This window comes from Poeciliopsis prolifica, unplaced genomic scaffold, assembly GCF_027474105.1.
Source record: "Poeciliopsis prolifica strain line A6 unplaced genomic scaffold, Auburn_PproV2 SCAFFOLD093, whole genome shotgun sequence".
In the NCBI taxonomy this organism is placed as follows: domain Eukaryota; kingdom Metazoa; phylum Chordata; class Actinopteri; order Cyprinodontiformes; family Poeciliidae; genus Poeciliopsis; species Poeciliopsis prolifica.
In genome coordinates this window covers 360,218-377,565 of record NW_026562468.1, presented here as the reverse complement: position 1 = coordinate 377,565, position 17,348 = coordinate 360,218, and the positions used below count along the sequence as shown (strand labels likewise).

General features: G+C 37.9%; 1 protein-coding gene across 1 annotated transcript in view; it reads right to left on the bottom strand.

Moving 5' to 3' along the window:
- The window catches only part of pdzrn3b (PDZ domain containing RING finger 3b), a 115,874-nt gene extending 106,944 nt beyond the window's left edge, over window positions 1-8,930 (bottom strand). Inside the window, exon 1 of the mRNA XM_055022958.1 lies at window positions 8,111-8,930. Coding sequence (XP_054878933.1) covers window positions 8,111-8,824 — 714 coding nt within the window. The 5' untranslated portion in view covers window positions 8,825-8,930. The remainder of the gene's footprint in view (window positions 1-8,110) is intronic.
- Between the last annotated feature and the right edge of the window lie 8,418 nt (window positions 8,931-17,348).

The window sequence follows — 17,348 nt, the reverse complement described above, 5'->3', positions numbered from 1 at the left end:
GGAGCTGCACATGAAAACAGCCCTTTAAAACATTCAGACCAACACAAAAGAGACACAATCAAAACCGTCAGATGAGTTATTACCACGCACTAATAACTCAGAAATAGTCCAAATAGTTAGAATGTATTTTGTCTTCCTCTGGAAAGTTTCTGTTTCTGTCATAGGCATTTCTATCCTAAAAATATATATAAAACTTCAGGTATTTCACAAGACACATGGAAAAGCCTTATGAAAACCTTATATAACATCACAAAGTACAATGAAGCATGAACTAATTAGTACATTATTGCGAAGTAATGCAAAAGGAAAAAAAAAAACCCATGTCCTCCATAGTTCCATTGGGCTCCATAGTTTTCCAGTCACATAGTGTCATTTTGTGACTTTATCCAGTAACTATGTTACTTTGAACTATAATAAAAATGCTTTGTAGATCAAACATGACTTAGAAATTTGAGTTCGCAATTGGACTCCTACGAATTGGGCCACTGTCTCTTTCAGAACAGACAGTGGCCCAATTTCTTTCTGACTCTTTCTGACGCTCCTTCAGCCCATCACTGCAATAGTCCTTTTCTAATATGCAACAGTTCTCAGGAACGTGGGACTGAGAAATTATATTACTAGATCAATAGAATCGAGGATTTTTCAAACATCATGAAAGAATCAAAGCAACACTATAGTAGAATTCTGATGCAATAAATTTTAATTACTGTTGTTCAAAAACCAAAAATCTTGACATAATCAGAAATGTTGTTAGTGTTTTCTCCATTGTTTGTGGCAAGGGAACCTGAATACATTTAAGTACATATGTATTGCTCACCCTGCTGCCATCAGTGAGACAATATATCAGTATAAAGACAAAGACAAATAGACTTAAGAACTGTTTTTTTTCCCATTGGATGTTAGAATTGCCAATTCAGCCACACATTATTGTTTCTTCCTTTCTGTCTTCTGTTTTTCCATCCTAATTTTTATTGCTAATACAATAATGCCACAAAACACAAAACATTGTAATAAAATTCCAAGTCTATAAGGCAATATAAACATACAAGTGTGTTTTTAATGACATACCTCGATGTTTTCAATGAGGGAAAAACATAAAAGCTCAAAAAAGTCAATTTTACATAATACCTTTGTTACGGCCATGGGCCTTAATGGGCTGGGTTGGAGGTGTCTTGTTGTCTGTCTTTGTGCTCCTCCCCTTTACTTATTTTTAAATTTGGGGCACAGAGCATTTAAACCTGGCTGTCTCCACATGCTGGAGACAGCTAGACATACCGCTTGACGCTTGTGGTGTTTTGTTGCCAGGTCTCAGCTCCCCTCCTTTTGCACATTTGAGTTTGTCTTTGTTTTTACACCTCATGACTTCCATATGCACTCGTACACCACATCCAAGCATTTGCATTACACCACTGATACTGAGATCCACAATCCATTCTTGTTTTGTTAACAAATATTCTTTTTTATGCACTTTAACCACTGCAAAGTGCATAAACCTTGACCTTGAGCCAGTTGTAACAATCGGGGGCTCGTCCGGGATACGCAACAATCTCTACTTTCCCTGGCAAATTTAGATTTGTAGTAATCCTTTAATTTTTCCAACATGTCTCTTCTGACTAGAAGTAATATGTTTTTTCAAGTGGCCTGGCTGGAGTCCTGACTTCCATAGCAAATCTGTTCAAAGATCAGGGTGATGGCATGGAGGTCTTCCAACTTCAAAGACTTGAAGCTTCCCATCAAATAAAATTTGTTACATAGACTGCTAGAAACATGCAAAAAGCTGGTCTGTGTTAATAAGAAACAAGCTTCCAGGTTGTATATAAGTAACTCTGAACTTAACTGTAGGTTTAGTGAAAAAAGAAGGAAATGGTCTGTGACAGACATGTTTCATCTGCCACTTTTCTGGTGAGCTTTACCCCTCGGCATGTGTCACACTTTCCGAGTCAGTCCACCATCAAGCTGCCTCTCTCCCCAGTATCCCGCTCAGCATAGTTATTCTAATTATAGAGTAGGCACTGTCATGCAGAACAAAAAGGAACATATTGATTTAAAAGCACTGACAAGTGAGCACGAGCAAGAAGAACTCTGTAACCTTGTAATCCAGGGCATTTAAGCTAGCGAAACATAGATTTTAGAACAGTTAGAGCAATCGTTGCACAGTGACTGTGAAAAAAAAAAACAGAAACTTGAAGGATCTTTCTTTATTCCAATGAAATAAGTCTTTAATAAAAGTGCTAAAAGCTTTTTTTGACATTTCTGTCATAATTTAAAAAAACAACGAAGCCTTTAAATTCCCAACAAGCTGAAATGGTTAATTAAATCATCACATGGAGAAATGTAGAGAAATTTGTCAAAAATCAGCCTAATTAGATTGAGACCATGATTACTCTCTTTATATTCAGTAGAAGTTAAGTAAGTTATTGATAAGCATATTAAAAAAGATGCTTATAAATTCATAATAGGCCATGAATTCTAATAGAAAGCAGAACGGAAAAAGTGACAACACTTCTCCTAGCCAGAAAAAGAAGAGATCAGAAGCTTTGTTTTATTGCTCTAACTGGCTCACTTAAGAACTATAATATTAAGAACCTTTATAGGAAACTAGTCAGTTATTCCACATACTTGGGTCAGCTCACAGTTTTCTTTTCTTGGCTGGTTTATTAAAAAAAGAAGAAGTCCGTCTGGGGCAGAAAAGCCTAACCCGAGCAGTGCAGCGCTGTGCCAGCCAAGCGACGCGTGAGGTGATTGGAAAAGCTAACATGTCATAAGGAATCTCCTCCAGTTTCTCTTTTCTATGCTGTCGTTCATTCTGTGAGGTTTGCAAACTCAACCATCACATTTACTGCTCAACTGGTTACAATGAAGGCTTTCTAAGTTGTAAAAAAAAAAAAAAGTCTAATATTGTCATTTAAACCAACAATATGAAAAAATAAGTATATATATAAAGTTATTACAGATTTAGGTTGGACAGATATAATAAAAATAGATTATAAGGATTTTCAATGTAGCTTCATTCAAGAAAAAAGTGTTTCGTTACCTTGGAGATGAATCAAGATCAACAGACAAGAAATGGACTATTGAACATACACCCTGAAGCACCGAACCTTAGGGCAGCACATTATATTGTGAATGTGTTAATGGGGTGCATTTATAGAATCATTTATCATCATACATTTCTAAAAAGATTTTAGATTTTTTGTTGTCACAATAAATTCCAGTGTTGATTATTTTTACAATTTTTCCAGTTTTTGTACAGTATCAATAAATATCAATAAATCAGAAAATATGACTGATTCACTGTCAAAAGTGAAAAAAACACTTGAAATTTTAATGATACTTACCCAGTTGGACATAGTCTCACAGTGGCAGATGCTAATGCATTACACTAATGACATTGCCCAAAAACGTTAATCATCATAATAGCTACAAATAATGTTGCAATCGTACAATTTTCTAATATTATTCAGTTAGTGCTGAAACAATTCCTCGAATGATTCGAGTACATCCATTATTAAAATTCCTCAAGGTAAATTAATCTGCCTAGAAGTTTTGTTAAATTATGTTTTATTATCTAGCGCACAATTTTCTGACCAGGACATTGTTTTGCGCAGCGCTCTCACTTCCACATATGACTTCTTGACGAAAGCTAAGTGTTAACAGCATAACGTCCAACTTTCAAGTTTGGCCCATGGGGATTTTATTGATTGAAGCTAATGCCTGGGATTTCATCATTTTTGGGGGATCAAGAATCATCCTTAAAATGACTGCCGTGATGCCTGGAGTGTGGGAGCTTTTCTTTTCCGGTAGCTGGTGGTTCAAACTGAACAGCGGGAAGAATGCTGCAGGAGTATTTATAGAGGTGAGCGGATAGACTGAACACGGTGGGAGGCTGCACTGTAGTTGATGCTTATAGTGTAAGTGTATTTTTACAGATGAACTGGAAATTAATTTCATATCATCCTGGTCTCAACAATGTGTGGCGGAGCACATTGCAACGTTACATAGTTGGTTGATGAGTTTCTCTGCATGATGAACAAAGGTGAGAAAGCCTGTCACTAACATGAACACAAAAGCTATAAATGGCTGGGCAAAGAGAGAGTTCATCTATTAGACTGACTGAAGATGAATACAAAAACTAAGATATGGACCACAGACATTTTTTATAGTGTATTTGTGAGCCTGCCTCCATATTATTAACTTGAATATCATTTCAGATTCTTGTATAACTTTTTTTCAGGTTAACTTAGAAAGTGAGCTATTATTGGTTCAGGTTAATTTTCTAAACTACAGAAAAGTAACTGTTAGGGATGCTCAAATATGAAAAATTGGACTTATGGTGACATTCAACAGTAACACTGGTGTAATGCAAGATTTACCAATATTTTATTTTATAATATTTTTTATCAGATTACTTGATTAATCATAAAAATAATCAATACATTACTTGATTACAAAAATATTTGTTTACAACAGCCCTACATTTAATCCTACACAACACACACGAAGAATGTAGGACAGTTTTTCTTCCTAATGTACAAAAGCAACTAAGATAAACATTTTACTTAACTCGTAGTAGCATCATTAGCTAAAAATAAGAAAAAAATAGCTTAATTTTTAACTGTCAAACTCGATTTCTACTCAATAGTTGGAATTTCTGAGGTCAAAATCAAAAAACATGTCAGAATACACAATGAATTTCAAAGTCGAACCACATTTAATATCTGAGACATCTGCCACTTGTTTCAAACCCATGAATATTCAATGAACAGTTTTGACCGTTTGTGTCTCATTAAATGAGAGGCAAACATATTATTTATGAACATGCTTTTTTTGGTGTTGCACTATCAATAATGGATATAAATGAACTTCTTTCCTTTTATGGTGATAACAGTCACCACAAAAGGAGTTTTGGCATGTGAATTAGTCAAAACTAACTGTTTTCTGGCATGTGCTCTTTCTAAAACAGTGAAAAACTAATTTCTCAGCTGAGTTAATATGTCATAACAAATCTATAGCACACCTTTCTCTCCGCCTACACGCTGATATGTAAAACCCACCTCGTAACGGATTCACTCCATTTAGCATGTTCCAGATCCGTGGCAGTGTGAGTGACTGGAAGGCTAGCGCACATGATGCATGAAGAGTCAAAATATTCCCGAAGACGTATGATTAATGAGATGCAGATGTAACTACAGGTGATAGGAATTCATCTGTGAGATCACAGAGGAGAGATAAGGCTGAAAGGGGCCGGCAGAGCTAATTCAACATGTGTTATTCGGTTTCACAAATTGTGCAGCAAACAACAGAGTTGTTTGATTTGATCCAGTGAAAACCTTTGTGGGAGGAAAAATGCTTTTAGACAAACCGTGCTGTCAAATATTGTTTGCTCTCATTCCAGCCTCCATTTTGTCCTTCCTCTTTAACGTGACCTCTGAAACAACTTCGGGGTCTTTTATGGATATTCAAGTTATGCCTAAAGTGTTAATTTCCTATTTATGTAATAATGACAAAACAAGAGAGATGGACATAAAGTGTGTCTCAGCAGCAGGACCGATCTGCCTCTGTACTGTAAACCATAGCTATGTATTAATAAAAGCCCAGTGAGCATCATTATATCACTGTGAGCGATTTCAACATTTGCTCGCCTCGGTGCTTCTGATGCGCAATTTGCCAGTCTACTGGAACACATCTGGCTTGGACCGCATCCATCCAGTGAGCAAATGAAGCCAAGAAGCTAAACAAATGAAGAACACAACCATAAAAAGGAGGGATCCAACATATAAATATCGAAGGTGATGTAAAATGAAATGGAACATTTCGAAAACATTCATGCAAGTGGTCAGCTGTTGGTGGAAATTCCTTCCCCTCTCAGCTAGAGTTCCTAACTGAGCCCAGATCACATTCTGACCACTCCTCTCAGCTGTTCAGAGCAAAAGCAGCCATCAAACACGGTTCAACAGTCGGTAACATTTGCATCTTATATAATCTAAATCATAAGAACCCTTTTCAAACTGTTTCTGTTTTATTTTTAGATATAAAGTGATAAAATCTAGATTTCTTATCTCAGGTTTTGCTAACTAGCTACGAGTAGCTCCTCCTCTTGTGAAAAATTTCACTCAATAGACAAAAGTCTGTGCAGCATAGCAATGTTGGTTGACAGGTGATTGATACCTACATGTGGCAGAAGGGTGGTTTGGGTTGAGGAAATGGGTTGACCAGACTTTTAACGTCATTGTTTGGGTGAAATTCGGATGGGACTTATTGGCTAAATAAAAGCTCAGGTTACATTGTATGGGCTAAATAAAAGACAAGGTCTGGCCAAACTGAAATATGGCTAATGTTTAGAGATCAACATCTTATCTGGAGTAGATAACTCTTGGCGTCTTTATTTAGTATAAACAAAGTTTAGTGAAAGATCTGGAGGTGCCAAGACCAAAACAGACTTCCACCATTTAGACTACAATCTTCAAAATTTCATGTTATCTTATTGATTATTACACCCCCTTCAATATGCAAGACAATGACACTGAGTAGAAATTCTGAAATGATCCATTCTCTAAACATGTTTCACAGGGAAGATTATTGGTGGTGCACTGCCTCCAACGGTTGTTTCCTGTTAAGATAATCATCAGTTACTGTGTAAATGACCCCTAAACGTTCAAGAAATAACATCTGATGATATTCTGGGCTACTTTCTGTCATTTTCAATGATTTAAGTACATGACCTGGAACTCCTCCCACCCCACTGTGCTGGACACTGTTCATCAGCTGACTGAAAGACTTCGAGTACACTTTTCTCTGTCATCAGACAAATTACCTGGCAATACAAAATATCTGGAAATATTTCTGATCACAGAACATCAAAGTTTCAGGTGTAGAAAGTGAAGGTGGGGCTGTTCACTCAGTTTAAAAATTACAACTAGCATAGCAACCAGTGCAGTAGTAATTCATCAAAAGATTCAACGACTCCAACTTTTAACATTTTTCAGTGCATATTATTTGCCTCAAGGCTTCGTTAAGTTATGCTTTACTATTTAATTCACCGTATTCCGGCCAGCCAATTGTTTGTATTGTACAACGTTCCACTTTCACTGAAGAGACAAACTTTTGACATTACAAAATAGATGTTGGCAAAACATTTTCCATCACAGTTTGAATGAGTTTGACTTATGTTGCACTAAATAACTCATTTCAGACCTCAGCATGTCTTTTCAAATTAAAAGACATGCTAAAGCAAAATTTTCTTTTTTGCTGTTAAAAGCTTTCATAAAAAAAAGTTTTTAGAGGTCAACTAGGGAAAATTTTTTACATTTTTTATTTTTACAACAAGCATGAAACAAAATTGATTTTTTTAAAAAATCAATTTTGGTGAATATGTGCAGGTAAAAATTTTGTAGCACTGTTTGACACCAAATCTGTTTGATTTTGTAAATGTGGGGTGGCTGGTTGACCTTTGATGACCTCGAGAAACATTTATCAATATCTTCAAAATGACTGCAGCACCCAAAGCAATTGGTACACAAAAGTTTGACACAAATTCTATTAAATTTGAAGAAAGTTTTTGGGGAGGAGGGGAAACCCAACCAACAAACTCAAGACCCTCAAAAATCACATTTTTCAGATTTTTATTGACCCCTCATAAAAAATAATACTATGAAACTTGTTGTTGCAATGTAGTACTGCCTCAGTAGTGGAACCCAGCTCTTGTATATAGAATTGGAGTAAATATTTGACCCTTCCCCCATCTCACCCCCACAGGGGCTCTGCAGCAGGCACAGCTGACACCGGACAGACAAGGAAAAAGTTCTGAAAACTGGACTGATCCGAACCATCTTCCATTCTCAGCAGAGATGGAGATCGACTTAAAGACAGGGAGATCCAACAATAATAACAACAAAAGTTGTTTTTTTTTGTTGATTTATTTTTAAGTGACAGCGTGCAGAAAAAGATTTTACAGGGTGGTGATGTTTTTGCCTGCTAAATGTCAGAGTTGAGAGAGAGTGTTTCCTGAGAACTTTATGAGTTTAATAATAATAATCATTTATTATTATTATTATCATTATTATTATTAAGGATGGAACAGAGGTAGCACTCTCAGGGCAGAAACTTTTACCTTGCATGAGAAAGCCACGGTCTTGGTGAGCGAGTCGATTCTCTCGCTGTACTCGGTGAATTTCTTCTGGTACTTGAGCGCCGTCATCTGCAGCTCGCTGTGCACAGCCGACAGCTGGGCCAGCAGCGCCTTCTCCCTCTGGTTGGCCCTGATCGCCTCCTTCTTCAGCTCCCTGTCCAGGACCAGCAGCCTGCACTGCAGCGCGCCGTTCTGCGCCTTCAGGGCTCTCACGCAGCAGTGGCCGTTTGACCTCTGCTCCCGTTGCGTGAGCGTTAGCCCGCAGCCCCCCTCGCAGATCCCCGCCGCCCGATGCTCGCACGCCTCCCGCATGTGCGCTTCCAGGTCCCGAGCACTCACCACTTCCTCGCAGCCTATGTTGCCGCACTTGACCGGGGAGAAGTCGCACGTCTCGGCGTGCTCGGCCAGATGCTGCAGCGTCACCACAGCGTCGCAGCCCCGGGCGTGATTGTCGCATTTGATCTCCAGCTTCAGGATGAGATTCTTCAGAGGCAGGACGTGGTTGAGCTCCTTGGCGGAGATGCGCTGGCACTTGACGGGGCAGCTGCTCTGCTGGACGACCCAGGGCAGCACACAGCCGGAGCAAAAGACGTGGCCGCACGGAGTCGTCAGTGGATCCTCCAGGACTTTGTTGCACAAGTTGCATTTGAAGTCCGGGTCCACGGTCCCCTTGAAGCGGTCCAGCTCGAATCCCATTGCGCCGTTTGTCCCCCCCTCCCACCCCAAAACCCCCAAAATCCAGAAGTCAAACTCGCGGGCTCCCCAACCCTCGGCAGGTCTTGTGTCGGAGGAGCAGCGGGGCTTTCAGTGGCTCCTCCGTAGAGCAACTTACCAACTCTGTTCGTTCACAGACCAAAACTCTGCTAATTGAGTGGGACTTTTTGTTGCGTTTACGTGTGCCTCGGAAATAAGAATGAAATTGGGGAAAAGTTTTTGTATAAAACAACAAACAAAAAAAAAACAGCGCTCTCGTTACTTTATTAAACAGAAACACATGTTTCTGTTTAATAACAGTGTGGACGAACAGATACAATTTTAAGATAAATCGTTTTATTTTTAACTCAAAACTTCGCTCGTTCAGAAGAGATTAGCAAGAAAAAGTTGTTTTAAGTCAGTTTCATTGGAGTCTGAAAGAATTTTCATGACGGTATGCGATTAAAAAAGCATTCAAGTCAGGCTCTGTTAGCCTTAAGACTTCAGCGATTAACAACCAAAGTTCATACAGACCTCAAAGGCAACACTGATCAGGGCGAGAGTGTGTAAAAACTTTGTACCGTAATAACCCAAGTAAAAACGCACGTTGAGTGGAGGGGGGATAATGATCTCTCAATGAAACATCACTGGATATGAAATCATAAGCACCTGTTAACCCTTTAAATATATATATTCTGTTAATTTAGAAAAGAAAAGAATAAACTTGGGTTTCACATTTTGCATCATAAATACCCAAGTAATTATCAAAGGCAAAATAAATAAATGAATATATACTGTAGTTTTAAGCACTACAAAAAAGCTGAAGTTATGGGCTGTTTACAAAAACAGGAAAGTGGATCAAGTGAATATCCTGGTTTGTAAGCCTCAATTCGATCTTACAAAAGTGATTAAACATGTTACCATGGTATGTTACCAAGCAAGCCTGCTGCAGAGGGCTAGCTTATGGCTTCATAAGTAATTAGCCATTATGCCATTTTATAGCATAGTCAAAAAAAACTATGTTATCTTTAGTTACTCTAAAATATCTATATTTATCAATAATGATATAAAAGAAAATGTTCTTGATTTAACATCGTCTGGAATTTAATTCAAATTCAGAATACTTTATTGATCCCAAAGCGAAACAAATTAAAAATTGGGCCTCTTGTATCTTTAAGAAACTCCTGTTTTTTTCTGAAACAAAATGGCTCCTCTATTAACCCTTTAGCAACATTTTTACCAGCGTTGCTCTGAGAAGTGGCTCTTATAAAGAGCTCAGCATGATGCACAGGTCCATCAGGTGTTTGCTAATTGCTGCTTGGTAGTCTGAAGGACCTAAATGGGAGAGTCGCAGGGGAGGGATGCTCTGTGAGGTGGAAGCTCAGGGGAAATCAAGCAATCTTGGAAAGAGATTAAAAGAAGAAGAGGAACATGAAAGGTAAGACTATTGTTCCAGCAGACCTTGAGCGAAGAGCAGATCGCGTAAGACTCAGGAACATCAGCAGGAATTACAGCGTGCAGCATTAAAACAAATGTTTGGGGGAATTATGTGTGAACACACCTGTCTCCATGCTCCTTACGCACAGAAACCACTCTGTGATGCTTTTTTAACAACCGCACATGAGAATGTATTCATCTTAGCAGGAGAGGAAGACAGTGTTTGAAACTCCATTGGATCTGCTGCTTTGTGCTCAGTGAAGGAAAAGAATAGCTGCTCAAACAGAAAACACAAAGCCTGTGTTGGTGCTGACCCCGACCTCGTGCACCACACCCCCTCAGCCCACCATTCGTACTGGTTACCTCCTCTTTCAGAAATGCACTCATCTGCAATGCCATGCTCAATAAAACTTTCCGTGTGTGTATTATCTGAAACTACAAACATAAGGCTTATAAAACACTTCATAGAGAAAGTGCACTTAGAGGAGTGTGACCTTGTTGGAGTGGGTACTGGTGTCATCGGGTGGGATAAAGAATCCACACTGGTCTCTTAAAAGGACCGACAGTATTATGCATTTTTCAGGCATATAGTGATATTATATAGCACAATGAAGTAACTATGTCCCCTTTTGTTATAAAACTGCTATACATAACTTAAAACAAATTTGACTTTGTAATTTATTGCCTTGAAATTGGGCCACTGTCTCTTTAAAAACTCCTCCTCTTTCTGGAACTCCAGCATCAGGCAGTCATTACTGATGGTGGAAGGGGATAAAACCCTTTAACATTTTTACCTGAGAAGCAGCTCCTAAAACAAGCTCATCAGATGTACAATTTCACCAAATGTTGATGGCTAGTCTGAAGGAGCTGAGTGGGGGAAAAGAGAGATTGCTCTTTAATGCAGAACCTTGGAAACTGCAGCTCCAAGGAGGAGTTATGACCTCAAAAGAGATGAGTCCAGTCATTTTGCACAACTAAATGGTCACCATGGACATTAAAGAATTTCTCAGACATGCATGAATGAATCAAAGCAATATTATAACATGACGTGAGGTTCAAAAAAGTCAATTTTATATCATAATTCCCTTTTAACACATGAACAGGACCTAAGTATTTACACGGTTTAAAAATTAACATTCTGTCTCTCTGTAAACTTTAATACATTGAATTCATTTCATGTGTTGGATTAACACAAAGTAGTGTATGTGGGAGGAAACTAACTTTGTTTCAAAACAAAGTTAAAAAATCGGACAGAGATGTATACATTTTAGTGCTGGGACTTTAACTTGTTAATTCCAATTACTTAATTACATAAAATTTAACTTATTTAAAAATCAAAACAATTAGTCATTTAAAAAAAAAGTTTGTGTTTCTGGTACGCACATAAATATGATGCACAAGCTACATCCAAACTCACCTCAGCATGCTGGGAACTTGAAACTGATGACTGGATTTTTATGTTTGATTAATTTGACTAACAATACTTAGGTTTGGGACTTTTAACTTGTTAATTTTGTTGAATAAATTACATAGATTTTAACAAGTTGATGATTTCAGCACAAATTCCATTTTTGTTTCAAAAAGTCATCTGGAGAATGCTGAAAAAGACTTTAAGCAGCAAAAAGACTTCTTGATTTTAAAATGTTGCTCATTTCAAAATCAAATGAGCAACATTTGATTTGAATGTTACTACTGTTGCTATATCTTAGTATAGTATTAGTATAGAAACAACTATAGAAACTACTGTATAGTTTTTCTTTTATTATTTAATAACAAAACCTACAATTAACTTGATTTAGAGTTTTTGTTAGAGAACATTAAAGATTTAATGGCCTCATGAAGTCCAAGGAACAGAATCACTTAAGTCATGCGCTACATATATACTGTATATCTTTACAATATCTTAAGTTAACATAATTACTAGGGGCAGGGCTAGCCTGGAAAATGGCTAGCCCTGCCCCTTTTAAAGGTTAGGCGAAAACTCTCTTTCATGATGCTTCTTATAATCTATAGATGATACTTTGTTATTTGTCAGCTCTGAACTTAAGCTTGCTATCAGATCTCTCCTTTTGTTCTGGACACAGCAGAGTCCTGTGCAGGAATATCATCATTTGAAGCACCACAGAACCAATTCAGGATCCTTCCAGCTACACTCAGCCTCTCGACCTCTGAACCAACCAGCCACCTTTGATTTATTACTTCAGTTTGGCAACAAACAGCCTGCCTGTCTGCGTATGGCTGTTTACTGTGAGCTGGAGCTGTTTGGTCTTATTCAGATCTGGGAATATTTGCTCCCAAAGTGGAAACAGAATAAATAAACAGTTGTTTTTTATATATATATGTTGTGCTGGAGACAGAAGTTTTGAAAGTTTCTTGACATATTATGTTGTAGAAACTGACATGTACAGCACAGGGCTGCCCAAGGAATGTTTTATGAACTCCAAGAGGCAGCAGGGGCAAACCCTTAAACAAGTCCATAGTGGGTCTGGCCAAAAGACAGATCAGGTCCCAACGGAGATAATTGTTAATCCAAACTCCTCCAAACCTAACAGTGAGTGAACGATCAGGACAGACTGAATTTAAAGACTCCAACCTGATGTGGAACCTTGAAGAAAGAAATGCAATCTTATATCTCCTTGCTTAAAAACTCTGAAGGAGATCTGATCACGTCTGCTTTTTTGGACTTACTTTCCACATATGTACAGTGTACTATAGTGCAACTTATCACTACCTGCTTCATCAGCTGAAGCAGAAAATGTATCACTAATGGTAACCGGAAATGTAATGACATGAATTATCATATTAGCAAGACCTGACCCATACCAAGCCAGTCACAGTGTTTAAATATTTATTATATGTAAATAAAAAAAAATATCTGAAATGTTTGCTGTGCCTGCATGTTCTACCTCAATTAACACTTAATTAGGAAACAGGGCACAGTATGATACCAGTGCAATCCTACCAAGACATGGTGGTCCACCTAAACTGACAGGCTGGTAAATTTTAGACTTACAAATCTTAATTAAATATTAGACTGAAAAACTATAAAATAATATTGGGGAATGATGGGAGATTCTGCTGTACAACAATCAAGCATAAATTAAACTTGATCTGTCTGTGGCAGACTGGTGTTCCCCGTACTTCACATGGGGAATGAATGTTCTTCATATGGAGTTTAGGCTGTCAGATTACAACCTTAACCCTGTATTGCCAGCTTCAAAGTTTTTTATTTCTGCACTTTGCTTCATATGGGTTGCCAACAGAGATGAGTCAAAAACATGACTAACACAAAATGTTAGTCATGCAAGGGAAATTTAGCAGCTAATTAGCTGTAGCTTCAACTGTCTCAAGTCAGAGAATGCAATGAAGATGTGTGAGGGTCTGTCAAATGTCTGCCAGGCAGAAAAGTTCCACAGATAAAAACAATATTTATGTTTGGATATCATTTTATAATCTTAACCCGCATTAAACCATCTGACACTTTCTGTCTGACCATCACTATGCTTGTGGCTGAGGCCACTTGGACTGAAGCAAGTTCACTGGAGGTTTTTTCTTGTTAAATGGTATCTGAAGGTGTCAGTAAGTCCAATTTAAGATTTTATGACTTTTATAATGCTATCTTGAATGAAATTTTAGACCAATAAAATTATAAATATAGAGGATGGTTGGGCAATCCTAAAGTATTAAATTAGTTGCAATGTTACATTGTATTAGCATAGCAAATCCCCTGTAGTGACAAGCTTAAAAGTTTGTGAGTTTTTTGCACAGAATGCACCTAGCCTGGCACAAGTTGGCAACAGAAGTGAGACAAACATCATCCAACCAATTGCCGATAAATTTGCACTTACCCATGACACCATGACAGACTCTGAAAAGCTAGCTAGCTAGTCAGCAAGGGTATATAAGCATATATAAGCTAGTTACCGGTAGCCTGGAGTTACAGAGTACAATGAAAATGTTGTGGGTGACTAAAAGTCCCACAAGAAAAAAAAAAAACTAAATATTAAATAGTTCTGCCATTCCAAAATATAAGCCTTCCTTGGAGGCTTTATCTAAAGCAACAGAGAGATGTTGGTTTCATGTGCATGAGGGCATTTGAAAATCAGCCATTCAGCAGTCATCGCCACTCTAGTCTCGATATGTCAGAGATATGAGGGCTCTGGGCAGGCGGTGCTGTGAAGACACCGTTTCATGTTGCGCTGAAACATGATGTTCTCACAAAGGGGAATGCACTGTCCATCTCCTTGTGGTTTCCCATATCCACCTGACTCCCTCAGGACTCAGTAATATTGTCAAAACTGTTCTTAACTTCCAAATGATTTACACATCAATAGTGCAGTTTGTTTTTGCTCCAAATATTGGCAGCTTTTAACTCTTTTGCAACTCTGAGATGGAGTTTTGCATGTCTGGTGTCATAAGGAAGAGAATTCATTGTGCTAAAGGTGACCTTATGGGAAGACCTGGCTTATGACTCAGACGCTGTTGATTTGTTATGACAGAGAACATCAAACCAACCGTCAAACCTTCTGTTTTGTGAAATTTTAAGCAGGATCGCGGGTGATCGGTGATAAATAATGACAAGACGCTGTTCTGCTAGAATAAATATTTCCTTTTATTCCGCCACAGATTACAGCAAATTCATTCACACAACAAACAATACGCAATGCTTAGATTCTTTCAATCCGCTCTTACCGTGACACAGTGAACCGGAGAGTCGACAGTTCAGGGAAGAGCTGCAGCAACACGTAATTGGGCGTCCGTACTCTACTCCTACGCTACTCTGACTCTAACTCAACAATGGGACTTTTCTGCTTTTTATACTCATTACTAAAACAACCTCGAATGAAAGAAGGGAATGGCCATTTCCCCTCTTCCAGACGGGTTAGCCAATCAGAATGTTACTTCCCTGCCCAATTCAATCAACATACAGAACAAGTTCCACTTGGCCTCCTGTGGTCCATGTCTGGACCCCCGTGGTCCATGGGCTCCAGAGGCCATGAGCATTCCTTGATTCAATCAACATACAGCACTCAACTTCTTAAAATGTGTTGAAAATGTATAAAATGAGCATGAAACATACAATTTATCAAAGAACATAGAAAATTAAACATACAATTTATCAAAGAACATAGAAAATTCTCATATCACCGTCAAACACCCTCACAAGCAAAGGCGTGTAATTGAGTGGCATTGATTGCACCACAAAGGTGTCAGCAGTGCTGCTAAAATCAACTCCTAATAGTAGGATGCCACCCAACTGATTATTAGCTAGGTGAGCCGCAGGAGCAGCTTTTCACTTAACACAGCTAATAATCAAATGGAGACAGTTAAAAATGTCTTTGCTGCCAACTGGAATGTTATATGTTCTTTTATTCTGCAGACATCTTTATCATTTTGTGTAAATGAAAAAATGAAGGGGGCTAGTAAATGCTTGCCTGTGCTTCCTCTCAGTGCCTGCTCTGAATTTACTCAGGCAGATGCGGGTCAGCGTGTTCCAGATTTGTCCGATTACAAACAGAGAGTGGCGGAAAACATCTTAGTTTTGTATTATATTTGCGAACCTCTCAAAAAACAATATCTGACCTAAATCTGAAGTGTACACAGCGGCTAATTACATCTTCTGGATAGAAATTAACAGTATTATATGCTCTTCTTCTATGTACAAACGCACATTCAAGGCAGAGACTGAACAACATCAGGCCCAGACATAATGCCCTTTGAAGGAGAACTTTTGTGTGGACTCATAGAAAATTGTGATTGGTATTATTACAGGTAGAATTGGTTATTCCTATGGGTATTAAAATGATCATTGCGGTAAATGATCTTTTAACTCTGGGTCTGTGTTTACAGGGACAGGACAGATCTCCAGTGTGTTACTTTAAAGGCGCTTATAGTTGGCTGTGGCTGGTTACTACACATATTGTAGTTATAAATGCTTACTTACACATACGTGCCTATGAACGTATTTGTTTTGAGGGGAGCGTAGCTAACATCTTAGTTAGCGGTGTCCTCCACAATAAATGGTGAAATTATTCCAGGGGTTTGAATACTTCTGGAATATTAAAATCATGTTCCAGTTTCTGATTGAAATTCTGTTTCATTTTAGCAATGATGGAAAAGACTGGATGTTTTTGTAATAATAATTTTAACAGATGAATTTCTGAAGGAGTGTGTTGTATGGGAATATTTCTTGGTTGGTTGACTTTAAGTTCTGATGGATTGTGAACCCAGGTGGATACACTGTTTACTCATGAAATGTTAGATAAATCAAATGGTGACCCATGGGTGCTGCAGTGAAACAAGCCTGCCAGTCTGATGAAAGTTGAAAGATCTTTATTTCACATTTTAGAAAAAAAGCAATTGTCAGAACAGCCTTGTATACATAACTCAATACATCTCCTGTCAGTTAAATTCTGCTAGATGGGAGGAGCGGGACAGAGAGGAGGCAGACAGTGGATAGATGTGGAACCAAGGACTTTAATAAAACATAAAGAATAAAGCAGAAGCAGGAATAACAGAAACAAAACTACTGGGGTCAGCAGCAACATTTCAACAACTTAAGGTAAAGTACAGCAACAATACAAGAACCTAAGTATACACTTACCAACCACTTAAATAAAGAGGAGTTTTTGATGTTCAAACCCACAATCACAATGACAAAGGGAATTTAACTCAGATTTTAGTTTTAACCATTTGGAATGAAGAAAGTATTTCTGAATTGGTTTGAATAAAGTAATTTCATTAGGACACATTCACTGTTTTTTTTTTTTTACAATAAAGTCTATACTTCAATTAAGTTAGCCAATGATTGCATGCTAAGACAAAATTAAAGGCAAACGGATTTTAGTGGACTTTTTGTCTGTAAATGAACTTTTCATGCTGATAAAACTTTCCCATTGCTGGCAGGTTAGTCAAATGCCAGATCAACATAAAAACAGATTATTTCTTAAAGAGAAACAACAAAATCAGTACAAGCAGTGTCATAGGCTTTTCATTAAAATAGTTAAGAACAAAACAATTTTCAATTTTTTTCCAAACAAACAAAAAAATGGTTGAATCATTTTAAACAAGTGCAAGAAGTGGAAATTCT